Source organism: Vicugna pacos, chromosome 20, assembly GCF_048564905.1.
Source record: "Vicugna pacos chromosome 20, VicPac4, whole genome shotgun sequence".
Taxonomy (NCBI): Eukaryota; Metazoa; Chordata; class Mammalia; order Artiodactyla; family Camelidae; genus Vicugna; species Vicugna pacos.
Window position 1 is genome coordinate 24,160,280 of NC_133006.1, and position 15,088 is coordinate 24,175,367.

General features: G+C 49.9%; 2 protein-coding genes across 2 annotated transcripts in view; one reads left to right on the forward strand and one right to left on the reverse strand.

The window, feature by feature from the left end:
- Nucleotides 1-15,088, forward strand: part of SFTA2 (surfactant associated 2) — a 40,735-nt gene that overhangs the window by 22,631 nt on the left and 3,016 nt on the right. Inside the window, exons 2-3 of the mRNA XM_072945408.1 lie at nt 7,793-7,878; nt 11,293-11,342. Coding sequence (XP_072801509.1) covers nt 7,793-7,878; nt 11,293-11,342 — 136 coding nt within the window. The remainder of the gene's footprint in view (nt 1-7,792; nt 7,879-11,292; nt 11,343-15,088) is intronic.
- MUCL3 (mucin like 3) lies at nt 2,161-9,335 on the reverse strand. Its single transcript, XM_072945405.1, has 3 exons — nt 9,257-9,335; nt 2,806-4,031; nt 2,161-2,301 (listed from the first exon to the last, which is right to left on the reverse strand). The coding sequence occupies exons 1-3, from the start codon at nt 9,333-9,335 to the stop codon at nt 2,161-2,163; spliced, it is 1,446 nt and encodes a 481-aa protein (XP_072801506.1).

Sequence of the window (15,088 nt, forward strand, 5' to 3'; positions counted from 1 at the left end):
TAGAGGCTGGGGTTGGGGGTTATCTGCTTTCTGTCCAGGGTGAGTGACACTCCTGTCCTGGCAGCTGCCTCATGCTGAGTCCCATCTGCCCAGATAACTAAAAACTGGGCGGCCTCCTCCTTTTTCCTATGGCACTCCAGTGCTCTTCTGGAACCCAGGTGTCCCTCTCTGCCTCAAGGCTTTCTCTCCAGGGATATAAATCTGAGGTCCCACTGGCACCTGTGTGCCTCCTTTCTGGGCAGAGCAGATCTCTAGTGGGAGATTCAGAGACTCTTTGTCTGAGGGCCCTCCTGGCAGATAATTCAGTGACAAGAGTGTCCAGATTAGGATTATTGTCCAGGATGGGCCTCCAGCTTTCCCACAGATAGCTACCCACAGCCCTGCTAGTTGCTTCTGGCAGGAGTTAAGGTTGGAATGCCTGTGGAAAACTAGAGTGCCTTCCCGATCAGTGAAGACGCTGATGCCACCCTCCTCTGGTCAGAGTGACAGCTGAGGCTACGTGGATGATGGGCAGTGGTCCTGCTGGGACTGACACCTGGGCCCTGAAGCAGGGCTGGTGTCCTACTGTGAAGTGGGATATGGCAGATGCCCGTAGATATTGGGTTTAATTCTTTAGAGTCTGGTTTTATACTATGTGGTACTGCCTTGTGAAAACTCTTACTGAATTATTTAATTCTCCTGTCTCTGTGTCTCAGATGGGAGCTGTGTCTTATCCTTCTTTGTAGTCCTCAACAAAATATATAAAAGGTGCTTAGAAATACTTGCTTGTGAATTAACACATTTCCTCCTCATTGGGTCACCATGCAAATGAGCCCAGCATGAACTCAGGCTGGCTCTTCTAATGATGCTTTACTTTGTAAATAGTGTATACTTTATTATAAAAAGACCAATAGATAGAAAGAAGCTATCTGTCATCATTTGATTCTCCCTTTTCCCTCTACCCAACCAGTAGTAGGTGAAAGGGCTTTAACAAATTGGAGAGAAAATCCAGAAAATGTACACAGATGAAATGTCTCTGGGGAAAAATATCAGAATCTGGGATGAAGGCATGAGGAGAGAGGACAGGGGCAATAGAGAAGACTCCTACAGGAAAAAGCCAAGACTTTGGGGCTTTGGAGGAAGAGACAGGAAAATAAATGATGCGTGGGAAACACCCTCAGGGAAGGTCTGGGATGGGGATCTATGCATGAGACTGCAGGCCAACAAAAATCCCTCCCTGCGTGCCCACCCACCACCCACCAGTCAAACCCACAGGAAGCCCACTGTAGACATTTAGAAAAACTAAGGGATTCAGGAGGAAGAGGGAAGAGCCATCTGGGTGAGAGATATTTATGATCTTTTCTGGAATTCTCCTGGGATTGGAGAGGGTGGAAAGGAAAATAAATCTTTTCTCCTTGGATCCTATTTAAAAAAAAAAAAACCAAAAAGTCACTAAAGGGGATAGGAAGGGATAAATTAGGGGTTCGAAATTTGCACCTCTTGGGGAGTGATGGAAATTTTAGGTATCTTGATTGTGGCGGTGGTTTCATAGGTGTATACATCTATCAAAAGTCATCAAATTGTACATTTGAAATATATGTAGTTTATTGTATAGGAATTATAGCACAATAAAATTGTTAAAAAAAAAACAGAACCAAACAAAAAGTCAGGGGCCCTGGAAACTCAGAGATAAGCCTGTTTACACACAAACTCTAAGTGATGGTAGGTGGAGATAATATAGGTTGGTCCTGAAACCCAGGGGCTCTGTCTTCCATCTCCCCCTGCCCATAATCCTGATTCAGTCAGGCCTGGGGCATTGCTTTCTAAGGCTCCCCAAAATCCCTTCACTGCACCACCTCTCACAGGACTCAGAGCCTGTATTTGTCCCCACCTCATGTATCTATCAGACATCTTTTCATTTTCAGATCATCATCTTCTACAGAGAATACTTGCTTGTATTACTCATTCTTTCTTTTTTTATACTCCAAACACACACCCTTTTTGCTTATCCCTTCATCCCTTGACCAGTTTCAATAAGAACACAGCAGTTGAAGGGTTAATGTGTTAACTGTCAGTACTTTGCCCTTCCTGGAGTCAAGGAAATAGGAATTGTGGGTCTAATCTTCCATCTAGGAAAGAGACAGGGCATGGAAGAGCTGAGGGTGGGCGATTTCTGAAGGATCATCGTGGGGAAGGGGTCTTTCCAAGAGTCTGCTGCTCCATCAAGTGGACTGGGTAGGAATTGTGGCCGCCATAATACTCTGGGTCATTGTCCTCAGTGTTCTGGATCTGTGCACTGTGTGTTCCCCTCAAAGAGCAGAACTGTGAGAGGAGAAAAGAGGAATGAGTACCATCTGCCATGCTGTTTGCTTTCCTCAACACCCATCTCAGGTCCTTTGATTCTCTTCTCCCGGACCCTGGGAACTTTGGCTTACTGCTTCCCCAAGATTCCATCCAAACCTTGATCCTTATTCCAGCCCCAGATCCAATACACTGAGTCCCAAACTTTATCTGCAATTTCTTCTTCTGTCTTATTTTCCCTATCCTAATATCCCCTATTCTCACACCCTAGACTCTATCTCTAACCTTCAAATTTTCCCTACTTTATACCTTTTTCTCCCAGCTACAGCTTGCTTCCTAATTTCACTTTTCATGTCCCACACATCTATTTTCTCCCCCCATAGTTTCCACCACCACAGCCCCTCTATTACCATCCCACAAACCATATGTCTTTTCCTAGACTCATTATTCCCTCTAGTGCTGGTCCATAACTTTTCAACTCCCTATCCCATGGGTTCATTCCCCTGGGGCATAACTCTCCCTTACCAAGAAGATCAGGCCAATGAATACCAGGAGGAGAATCACACTCAACAGGACCACAACAACTATGGCCCATGCAGGGAAGGAATCATTCTCCCTCGAGCTATTCTGGTGTGGTTGGCTCTTGCTGCTAGGGGCTTCTGATGTGATGGAAGGGGCTCCTGTGGTCCTCTTGTGGCCTGATGTGTTATTTCCTCCATGTTCCATGGGTTCTGCTGAGGCACCTGTGGTCCTCTCGTGGTCTGGTGTGATCTTTCCTCCGTGTCCCGTGGGCTCTGCCGAGGCGTCTGTGGTCCTCTCGTGGCCTGGTGTGATCTTTCCTCCGTGTCCCGTGGGCTCTGCCGAGGCGCCTGTGGTCCTCTCGTGACCTGGTGTGGTCTTTCCTCCGTGTCCTGTGGGCTCTGCCAAGGCGCCTGTGGTCCTCTCGTGACCTGGTGTGGTCTTTCCTCCATGTCCCGTGGGCTCTGCCAAGGCGCCTGTGGTCCTCTCGTGCTCTGGTGTGTTGTTTCCTCCGTGTCCCGTGGGTTCTGCCGAGGCGTCTGTGGTCCTCTCGTGACCTGGTGTGGTCTTTCCTCCGTGTCCCGTGGGCTCTGCCAAGGCGCCTGTGGTCCTCTCGTGCTCTGGTGTGTTCTTTCCTCCGTGTCCCGTGGGTTCTGCCGAGGCGTCTGTGGTCCTCTCGTGACCTGGTGTGGTCTTTCCTCCATGTCCCGTGGATTCTGCTGAGGCGTCTGTGGTCCTCTCGTGGCCTGGTGTGGTATTTCCTCCGTGTCCCATGGGCTCTGCCAAGGCGCCTGTGGTCCTCTCGTGACCTGGTGTGGTCTTTCCCCTGTGTCCCGTGGGTTCTGCCGAGGCGCCTGTGGTCCTCTTGTGGCCTGATGTGGTCTTTTCTCCATGTCCTGTGGGCTCTATTGGGTACTCGTTGCTTGTTTCTCTTCTGATTGTTGTGCGCTTATGACAAGTTGTCTTGCTGTTGCGTGTTGTGGCTGCCTGTTTTTCAACAGATCCCGCACTTGTGCTAGTGATTGTGCGTTCATTCCGGTTACTTAGGCCTTCTTGATTGCTGGCATTTTGTTCAGAAGTCAGAGGTGCTTCAGGATGAGTTACAGAGTTTATGGAGTTATCTTTAGCCTGGCGATGGGGTGTGGTATTGCATTGGTGTTTTGGCTTACTGGATTCTGTAGCTTTAGGGAGGTCTGGAGAGCTGGTTCCTGAAGATATTCCGTCAGAATAGCCTGGAGTTGGAAGGAACAAATGAATGGATGGTGGTAATTCAGGAGTTTGCCGAGATGTTTGAAGTGTGATGACACTTGTGAAAGGAGAGAAGCGAATAAGAAACTTTCTCCATCCTCTTCCCTACTTCCCTTCTCACTTCATCTCTAGGGGTCCCTTATTACCCGAGGTGTGTCCCCCCAGCCAGTCTGTTCAGAATATTGTGATATCTAATCCCCATTCTCACCTCCAGTCCCTGGACCTTTGTTCAGGCTGTGCTTTCAGCAAGAATGCCACCCCTCTCCTCTCCATCTCTACTCTTCAGTTCTCAATTTCAGATCTTTCTACCTTTATGGCATCTTTCCACCTTTATGGCATCTTTCCTGATCTTTCCAAGCTGATAAGATCCAGCTTCATCTCAGTGCTCAAAAAAAATTCTTTGTTAGTTACTCTTTCCTGCTACCTTCAACTTGACCTTACAGTTGTTTGTGTGCTTGTCAACTTCTACCTCCTGTCTGGCTTATCACATTGTAAGATTTTTTTTTAATTGAAGTATCATCGATTTACAATGTTGTGTTCGTTTCTGGTGTACAGCATAGTAATTCAGACCAAATTGTAGGATTTGAATAGTACACATTGACTGGCATTTTGCTTTGCAAGTGCTCCCTTAGGGTTTATATACTTATGGAATGGAGTTGCCTTTTCCATGGCAGAGCTGAGAGGCAAGGGAATAAATATGAGAATCTCCATCTTTCCATAATATTCCAGCTCCATCCCAGATGTAACTGTGTGAGAGACTGAGGTTAAGACCTCTGGCAACACTTCCCACCGGGATTAGTAAGTAGGCACAGGGGACCAGTGAGAGGATATGAGGAGGGGTGGAGGATGCGTGGAGGAGGGGATGGGAAACTTTCATTTTGGTGATTAAAGTTGGTCTGGATTCAGGGAAGCAGATGAGATGATTCAGCCCTTATGGTTCCCCACTGGCTCCCCCTCTTCATGCACCTGAAGCCGTCTGGGATAGAAGAAGGTGGCCTTTCTGAAAGAAGGATATCTACCTGGGGGTCCTGGGAGGCGTGAGTGGGACAGCTGCATTCTGGGAGGGACTGGCTGTGTTTAAGGACAGGGTGTGAGGGGAACACTCCTATCGATGAACAGATATTGGCTGTAAATCCATGGAAGAACAACCAGTGGGGAAAGAGGAGGTGTCTCTGATATCTAGCCCAGAGAGTGCAAGCCAGGAGATCACCGGAGAGTGAGAGAGAGACAGTGGGGTTATAGGACTGAGATTTCCAGGCTCTGTTAGCTCAAGGTGGCAACCAGAACCCAGACACACTCCCAATCCCAGGAAACCATGATATGCTCACTTCCCTGCTGACAGGGAGGGTTGAGGGTTGCGGAACTCAGTCCTTGAAAGAAACACAAGTGGGATGAGAAGAGGGTGAGGGTGGGAGAGAAGTCCAAGTCTCTAATGGGATTCGAGGTTGGGGAGAAAGAGGAGGGCTGAACTGCCAGGTCCTCACTTCACCGGGCCAGTTCCATTCTCTGATTCCTTTGGCAGCAGTACCGACAAGGGCCATCACTTCTTGGGCCCCTTCTCTGGGTCAGATGCTCGACTGGGTTGCCCCACAGTTGTCCTCTTTCTGGGTTGTCCTCTCGGGGTACTGACTTCCCAGCTCCCCATGAGGTACTTTAGAAGCTGTCAACTTCCCTATTTTATAGCCAAGAAACTTGAGTTTCATGGAGAAATGGTGACTTGCACACAATCCCACAGCCACAACCATGGCTGACCTTTCTGGAACACTCACTGTGAGACAAACAGTTCCTCAGGAGGAGGACATATATTAACTCATTTACTTTTCACAACACCCCTTTGAGGTAGAGAACTATTTGTTAGTCTCCCCTTTTTATAGACGAGGAAACAAGGTTCAGAGAGGTTAAGTAATCTCCCCAAAGACACCCAGCAAGTAAGAGGTTGAGCCACAACTTGGAACACACATTCCGGGCTCCCAGGGCCAGGTTTTTACTGGTTAAGACCACACTATACATTCTATAGGTCAAGTGTGTTTTATTCATCGCTATGTCTCCAGTGCAGAATGTCTGGTCCATAGGAGGCACTTCATAAATATTTGTTGAATGGATGAATGAGAGAGAATATTTTAAGACTGGTGAAAACTCTTCAGAAGCCATGCCAACAACTTTTTGTTATGCACATTAAGTAAAATCAAACATAACTGTGACCACCAAAGATTGGAAGACCAAGGGGTAACTTCTGCTGTGTTAAGTAATTGAGTCCCTGAGATGAAAAGAAGTTGGAAGAAGGTTTCTAACCCACCGGTTTTGGGCTATTGGTTGTTATTTAACCATAGGAACCACACAGTCAATAATTAGACTCAGATAACTAGATCTTGGAATTCTAGATCTGCATCACATGGTTGTGGATCCATCAATTAGAAAATCTGGAATCAAAACTCAAGGAGTCCTTGGTCCTGAGCTATGAAGCAAGTCAGTGACTAAACTCCCAGGATGAGAGGACCATCTCTCTCCCCAGGAGACCTACCATTGGTAGCAACTTTATTTTCCTAGGAAATTCTCACCATGAGCTGTTCATTCCCCTAACTACAACAACGGTCTGAAAAAAACCTTTTTGGTCACTTTTTGGCAGAGAATAAAATCTGGTTTTAGCATAAGACACTGGAGGTGGATGCCTAGCCTGGATGAAAGAATGGAAACAAATCTCACAACATCGAAACTATATACAATTCCAAAGGCCTCTTCAATCTGCTTTATTCACTCATTTGAAAAGAAGATGGACATCCTGCTAAGTGACTTGTGCCTTGGGGTTTCTGTCAGAGCAGTCTCACTTTAAAAGAGCGTTTCTGGTGTTTCTTGGTGTCCTGCCCTTCAAAAATGACTTACTCCATTTGCAAAAATTAAATGCTTGCTAAAATGTCCATACAGTGTAAGTTCAATATGTGACCTAAATCACAGACAGAGTCAAAAGACTAAAAAGAAATACACTCAAATGGTTGCCTGGGTGACAACAAGAGCTAATTAGGAGAGATTTGATTTTTCTTCCTAATTTTTTTTTCTATTTTCCAGTTTCTGGAATGAGCAAGTATTATTTTTGTGGTAGAAATTATGACAGAACTGTAGGCAAATGTCCTTTTCAGATTCTCTTCAGGACCCCAGCCCCAACTGTGCTTTCCTTAGCGATGATTTAATCTAGGTTCAGCTCCTATGGTTCTGTGGCAGCGTGATGCAGCCCCTGGGGTTCTAGGGTCTCATGATCTGCATCTGGGGTTGGCTGACCCTATGGACAAATGGCAGGTCATACCCCAGAACTGTGAGCCAAAGGTCTCCATCCATTCTGCTCATCACTCTTCCCTCTCTGCCCTGACCTCACTCTCTGCTGGACACGGTCATCGCCCAACCCTGACTCACACTCCAGTTCCACCCTGTGCCCATCCCAACCCCACCTCAGCCTCAAACCCTCCTCACCCATCACCTTTTTGCTCTTCTCTGTAAGATCTGAGCAAGACCAGAGGCTCTTGCCCTCCCTACCTGTCCCCTCCATCCCGGCTAGCCAAGTTCTAGCATGCCATCTCCCAGACCACACCCACAGAGCCTAGCGTGTCCTGCACTCAAATTCGGATTTCAAGTCCACCCTGTGCCTGTCATGTGCCCTAGAATAAATCGCCCTCAAAAGTGAATGTGAGAAGAAAAAGGACGGGGGAAATGTGTGTGAGTTGATTTAGGACGCATTCCCTTCTGCCCCCTACAGGTTCTGCATCCTGGGCAGCAACACCAACAGGAGGGGGTGGAGAGCAACAGGTGGGACAATCAGCCTGACCGGAAGGGGCAGAGAAGGTGGGTGAGACTGGAGAGTGGGCGGCTGAGAACGGCTCTGGTGCCTCTGTCCCCAGACCTCCAGGTGGGAGGAAGAGCATCAAATCAAGGCACTGCTGAGACCTAGCGGACACAGCTCAGAGCTTCCTCAGCCCCTGTCCCTGCTGTCTGCCAGCTGCCCAGGCTACCCACCCAGTTCCCCCTGAGCTTGGGGGAGGAGAAATCCTGTAACATCACCCTTGGTCAAACACTATGGGAAGGAAAAGCTGCCACCTGCCCCACCCCCAGTACTGCCTGGAGCATCCAGATGCATGACTTTCCCAGCCCTGGTTTGGGGTCATCAACGCCATTACCATGGATGAGCCCATGCAGTACTCAGAGAGACTCTCTGAATCTATTTTTGCCAAGCATCTACCTTGTGAAGACCCTCCTCCGATTCGCCCAGGCCCCTCTAAACTGCCCCTGTGTTTGGGCACCTCCGCTCCCTGGGCTCAGCCTCAGAAATATCTCTTCACTAAGTGAACTAATTTGGCAATTTCGCTTTAACTTGGAGGGTCTGTTTTGCTCATTAAACTTTTCCATATTTACTTTCTCACCTAAGCCCTGGGATGTTTCCCAACTGTAAAACGGGGACAAACCACACACACCTTTTCAAGTAACTGTGAGGATTAAATAAGCAAACATGGAACAATGCCTGGTGTATAGTAAACACTTAGGAAGCTGCAACCGTTGGTGTCAGCCAGGCAGCATCCCTCCCGTTTTGCAGAAGCCCAGACGAGTTACGTGGGTCAGCACCCACAGTCAACACTGAATAGGGCTCTTGGGAAAGAAATGCACCCTATGCCTCCAAGGGCGGTGGCGGGGATGGTGTGGCAGAATCCCTGTTTGCCACCATGACTTTGGACAAGCCCCTTTACATCTCTGACTCTCACTCTTCTCTTTAGAAGATGGGATCATTATTAACCACCCTAGGGGATTTGAGGACATGACGTGAAATGAAGTATCTCAAGCATCTGTGAATTCCTTGCACATAGCAGGTGCTCTGGGAGTGTCAGGTCCTTGCTGCTGCCCACCCCAGACTACTAGCCCAAACGGTGTCTATATCCAGACTAGCAGAAGCCCCTTCTTTGGTGGCTGCAGCCTTGCAGGCCATGTCTTCAGGAGCAGAGCATAGGCTGTATTTCACCTCTGACATGCCCCTTAGCCAGCAAACTTGAGCAGTGAACACCCTAGACAACCAAATGCGGCAGCTCCGTACCCACCCCACGTCCCACCACACATTCACCTGCTGCTCATTTCTATGATTGGCCATCAACCCTATGAGTGGTAAGATACAACTCCCCTCTGCCTTCTATCCCCCTATGTGATAGTGACCCCTTCGCCTCTGAGAGCATCTTACCTGCCTCCAGAAAGAGAAAAAGGAGAAAGCAGCACTGGAGAACAAAGATGGAACGGAGACAGTGGGCGAGCTGGGCCATGATGGAGCTGGACGGCTGCTTGAGGCTGTGGGCTGGGGTCCCCTCAGCTTATATAGGCCCAGGTTTGACGTCATGGGGCTGGGGCCCCTCTGGCCTGAATCTTAAACAAATGGAACCACCCCATCCCGCAGGGGTGCCCTGATAACACGAGACCGCAGCTGCTTCGTCACGGAGTGAGGAGCGTGGGTGCCTACTGAAGGGGTGGGGTCTGGGGGCAGGGAAAGAAAACTGGGAGGGGGCAGGCTCCTGCCCCAGCCCCAGTGGAGGAAGTGGGGTTGGGTGAGGGGCTCTGGGTAGGTTGCTGGCAGATGACAGGTTCTAGAAGGACTGAGTTCTGGCTGGAGTTGGGTGGGGAGGGGGACGGTTGGATGCTGGGTTCTGGGAGGAGACTCAAATTCTGGTTCCTCTCCAGCTGCACACCTCACCTCTCTTACATCAGCACAGCTCTCCACACCCCTTACTCACACATGGTCACTCTTTTTGCCCTGGGTGGAGCTATCTGTCAGTATCAGGTGAAAGAGTATAGGAGCCGAGAAGGGGGAAAGCCCTCCCTTGACACCGGTGGAAAGCCCTCACTTGGCTCACTGCTGCGGACGGCTGCTTCCAGATGTCCAGAGACGACCCAACAAGAAGTGGGGACAGTGGGGACACTGGGGCAACGGCAGAGATGAGACAAGGCAGATACAGAACCCCAGAGACTGACATCACCTGCCTCACCAGGGATGCAGGCAGGTCCAGGTCACCCAGAGGCAATGAAGCTGAGATCTTTGGCAGAGATGCTCAGCTGACAGGGGCTCTGCCTCCCCTCCCCACTTTCCCTCCTCATCTCAGCCCAGTGCTATCTCTTTGTCTCCAAGCCCCCATCCACCCCCAAACAGAAATGCAGACATCTCATTTCCAGGATCTTCCTGGAGTCTCCACTGTCCCCTTCTTCCTGATTCCTTGCCCGAAGCAAGCATTTGCTCAGAGATTGTCAAAATTTATACACTGGGCTGCTGAGTGATAGTGCCTGGAGCTGGAGTAGGGGGGAGGACAAACTACCAGGGGCTGTAAGGAGAGAGACAGCTGTGGGTCCAGGGGCCTAAGTCACCACCCCCATCACTCACTTAATTTGTTCCCTTTGGGTCTCCTGTACTGGAAGGTAAGCATCCCGCAGGGAAAGTCTTTGCCTTGATTACTGCCGTGTCTCCAGCACCTGGGACGGGGCCTGGTTCCCAGGAGATATCGGTAATGTTGACTTGGCTGAAAGGAGTGGAAGCCAGGGCTGGCTTCTGCCTCTTTGGGGGAAGTGGAGCCAGCAGAGGGGGTGGAGAGGGCTGGACCTAGAGGGCAGGAGGCCAGGACCTCGGGGCTGCGGGGTTCCACGGGAGGACAAGAGGACTGAATTTGTGAATTCCTCTCATTACTTGATGTGACTGGTCCCTAAGCCTGAGGCAGGGTCGGAATGGGTAGGAAGAGGAGAGGCCAACTTCTCATTAACGCCATTAATGAGAGATTAATGAGGCTTCCTGGAGTCAGGCCAAAGAGCGACTACTCAGAAACAGGCAGCCTGCCTCCAGAGCCATGCATCCTGCAGGATGGGGAAACTGAGGCAGAGGCAGGCCCTCCCCTGCCACTCCGTCTGGACCCAGAAGTAACTGACTACCCCCCTTTCCACTAATCTGCTACCCCACCATTTCCCCCAGGGACGCAGGCCTCTAGAAGAGTGGTTCTCAATAGGGAGGGGCAACTTAGCCCCCCAGGGGACATTTAGCAAAGTCCAGAGACATTCGTGTCACAACTGGGGGAGGGGGTTTGTCCTGGCACCTAGTGGGTAGAGGCCAGAGGTGCTGCTGGCCATCCCATAATGCACAGGACAGCCCCACAACAAAGAACTCTCCAGCCCAACATGCCACTGGTATCAGAGGTTGAGAATCTCTGTTTTTGTTGTGTAGATAAACGTCTCCTTCTCTTTTAGGCACAGCTTCCTCCAGAGGACACAGACATCTTGGGTGGAGGAACCTGGAGGTAGGTGGAAGCTCACATGGACCTCTTAGTGTCAGTAGAGCTTGCTGTGTCTGAGCTAGAGGCTGAGGGGCCGGTCACAAAACAACCCTTCCCGCTACTGCTGTGTCAGCTGTTCCAGCTACTGAAGCATGCTGAGCACTGTACCTATGAGGCTGTAACCTACGAGGTTAGCAACGTCAGCCTCACTTTACAGATAAGAACAAACAGTCTCAGTTCAGGGAAGTGACTTGTCCAGGGTCACACATCTTGTAAGCAGCAGAGACTAGACCTGGCTGGTGCCTGCCTGACAGCAAAGTCCACGCACTTGGACAAATTAAAAAGTGGCTGGGAGACCAGTGGAGGGGGTGCTGTTTTATTTAGCAAGAGTTGTGTCCACCACCCACCTGGAGTGGGCATCAAAGAACAGGGTTCCTCACCTGTTCGAGATGAGAGAATTGGGGGTCTTGAAAGGGTCAGAAGCCAGCCCAAGGGGGCTCCATATAGAAGGAGGTGGTAAGGGGGACCCTGGTCCTGTGCCCTGGGGGGGCCCAAACAAAGTATCCTCAGCCAAGGAGCTTCTCTGATAGGCGGGGAAGAGGATGGGAACAGAGGGAGGAAGGTTCCAATTGCCCAGACTCCGTGAGCCCTGGGAGAGCCCTGGAGATCATCCAGCCCCGGTGCTTCCTTCTACAGAAGAGAAAACTGCATCTGAGTGGTTAGGTACCAGACGGCAGGCTGGCGGCAGGGCTGGGACTGGTATCTTAGCCTCTCATTCAGTGGCTGACAGTGGTCTTCCCCTTACACTGTTGGTGGAAGAGACCCGGGGTGCCAGTGACCCCAGAAATCCACCCACAGGAAATGTCTCCAGTTAGTGTGAGTACGAAGGCTGAGTCCTGAATGAGTCTATTCAGGAGAGGAAGGAGGGAGGCCAAAGGCAGGGGGGGCATGTGGCTATCCTGGCCCTGCCCTTTCACTTGACAGAGTAGCACTGGCTGGTGGCCTCATGGTGGCAGCTGTAGGGGTCACAGAGCCACAGCCTCACCCCACACTCATCTCCTTCCGGAACTAGCAGCCCTGTGAAATGAGAGATGGAGAGGATGGGTTAACCGAGGGCCCCAGGAACCTGCTGGCCAGCCCTCAGCTCTCCCCACGGACTGCTGCCTCCCTCAATAACTCAGGTTCTCAGAGTGCCTCTTCCAGCAAAAACAATCATAATAATGAATTGGACTAATTTACTGAGCACTTACTATGTGCCAGGCACCTAAGTGCTTTACATGCATAAACTCATTTAATCTTCCAACAGCCCTGAGATAAATACTATCCTTCTCATTTTATCCAAGACTAAATTACCTCATTGGTAGAATGAGAGGAATAATATTACCTATATCACAGGGCTGCTGTGAACTAAAATGTGGCACTTGGCACATAATAAGTGCTGTTCAAGTGTTAGTTATTATTATTATTCATGAGGCATCTGGAGCACAGAGAGGTTGAGTAACTTGAACAAAATCACACAGTTATAATGGCAGAGCCAGGATTCAAAACCCAGGTTCTGTAACTTCATGGAGTTGATTCTTCACTGCCTAGAGCTGAATTTAGTGCTTCCAGGGGCTGGTCAGCCTGCAGTGCTCCCCGGCCTCTCCTTCAGTGGCCGCATCCCTGCCTGGTCAATGCTTCTCAGCCACCCAGACTGGGGTTCCGTTTTCCCCTTGCCCCTCCCTAAGTGTGGCAGGCTGTCATCTTTTCCCGAAGCCCCTGTTCATCTTGAAGTTCCAGGGCACTAGGTCCCAGCCCCGCTGGCCTCAGAGACCCACATATTTGGACCATAGCTTCACTCACCTTCTTAATACCATACAGTAGGCTGAAGACTGCTGTCACCACAGTGAGAGTGATCAACACGATGGCCCAGTCTGGGACGGAGCCCTTTCTCTGAGGCTTCAGGCCTGAGGAACAGAGGGGGACAGTGACCAAGGCCAGTGGGACCCCAATGCCCCCATCCTCCACTGCCCTCCATGACCTCCCATCTTTCCTTCTGTGATGCTGATGTCTGTGCAATTCTAAGACCACGTTTCTCTGTGGAGTTCTGTCTTGTCATCTTGGGAACAGAATCTCACTAGAGGGGTTTTAAAGGGCATCAATCCAAGCCCCAGCCACTCTTCCCTGACACCTGTGGGCATGTCCTTCAATCTCTAAACTCCTCACTGACATCCACATCTCTCCATCTTTCTGAACCCTCCTCCATATTGCAGGCTCTACTTTCCGTGTCTCTCTCCACCTGTGATGTCTGCCCTGCAAGGGTCCCCAGGTGGGCCTCTCTCCTTCTTCTGAGGCCCTTTCCTCTCCACTGCCCCAGCCCAACTCTGGTCACTAAAAGGAGCCAGAGCTTGTTGTCCGGTTTTCTCTCCACTCATTTCTTGCCTTCAGACTGTCGGGAGAGGGTGAGAGGGGTAGACTAGGATTGAAGGGGCAGGGAGAAGGGGACAGAGGGAGGAGGGAGGACAGGATCTCTGGAAGGGATGCTTGTCGCCCTGGATAGGCAGATCGGGCCACAGGGAAAGAAGTCAAAAACCAGGTAACAATCAGGTAACAGACATCTGGCTGCTGGTCTGACCAGAGGCTTTGAGAGGGCACTGAAACCCTTTTAAGGATTGGAGACATCCTCAGACATCCTCAGAACACAGTTGAAAGCAGGCACTAATGCCTGTCCCTACACTCATCTCCAGGAGCCAAGGTGCCTGCAGGTCAATGACCCAGTGCAAGTAAGAGTGCCTTACTGGTCAGGATGCTGAGCCCTGGGGATGTTGTGGCTGTGCTAGCCATGGTGGTCATGGAGCCTCCTGACACAGCCCCACTGGGTGTGGAAGTCCCAGGTCCAGCTGAAGCAGTTCCAGGGGCTGTCATGGGGGAAACATATCCTAGAAGGGCAGAGGGGAAAAATGGCTGGAAGAGATCTGAGTGAGAGCAGAAGCAGAAATTATGTCTAGTGTCCTCTCCATTGAAATCCTGGGAAAGTTTTTTGGTAGAAATTGATCAACTGAGTCAATAAAAATGAAAGGATTGAGAATAGCTAGGACAATCTTAAAGAAAAACAAAAGTGGAAGACTTACACTACCAGATCTCCAGACTTGCTGCAAAGCTGCAGTCAGTAAGTACGGCAGCCCTGGAGTGAGAATAGACAGAAGAGAGTCCAGAAACAGACTCAACATGTATCTGGTGACTTGATTTTTGATAAAGAGATTCACACAATTCTATGGTGGAGAAAGAAGGGGGGTCTTTGAAATAAACAGTCTTGGAGCAACTGGTTATCTGTAAGGGGAAAAAAGGAAACTTGACCCCTACCTCACTCCATACACAGAAATTAAGCTGAGATACACTATAGGCTTACATTTGAAAGCTAAAGGAATAAAGCTTCCAGAAGAAAGAATAGGAGAATATTTTCATGACCTCAAAGTAGGCAAAAAAAAAAAAATGTCAGGCAGGATACAAAAGACACTATAAGAGAAAAAGTTGACATGTTGAAAAGCAGAAAGAGGGCCTTTGTATAGCCACCAAGGCCAGCGCACTGCTTCAGTGAGTTTCCAGGGAACTCATATCTTACTCGTGGCAGAGAACCGGAAGCCCCCACCCAGAGCTATGGGCCAAGCTAAGGAGTCCTTCAGAGACAGATTGAGCAACAGAAATATCACTTGGCAACATTGACGCTGCTCCTGAAGTGCTCCCAGGAACTGTCAGAGATAAAGTCTGAGGACTACTGGGCAGCACCCCAG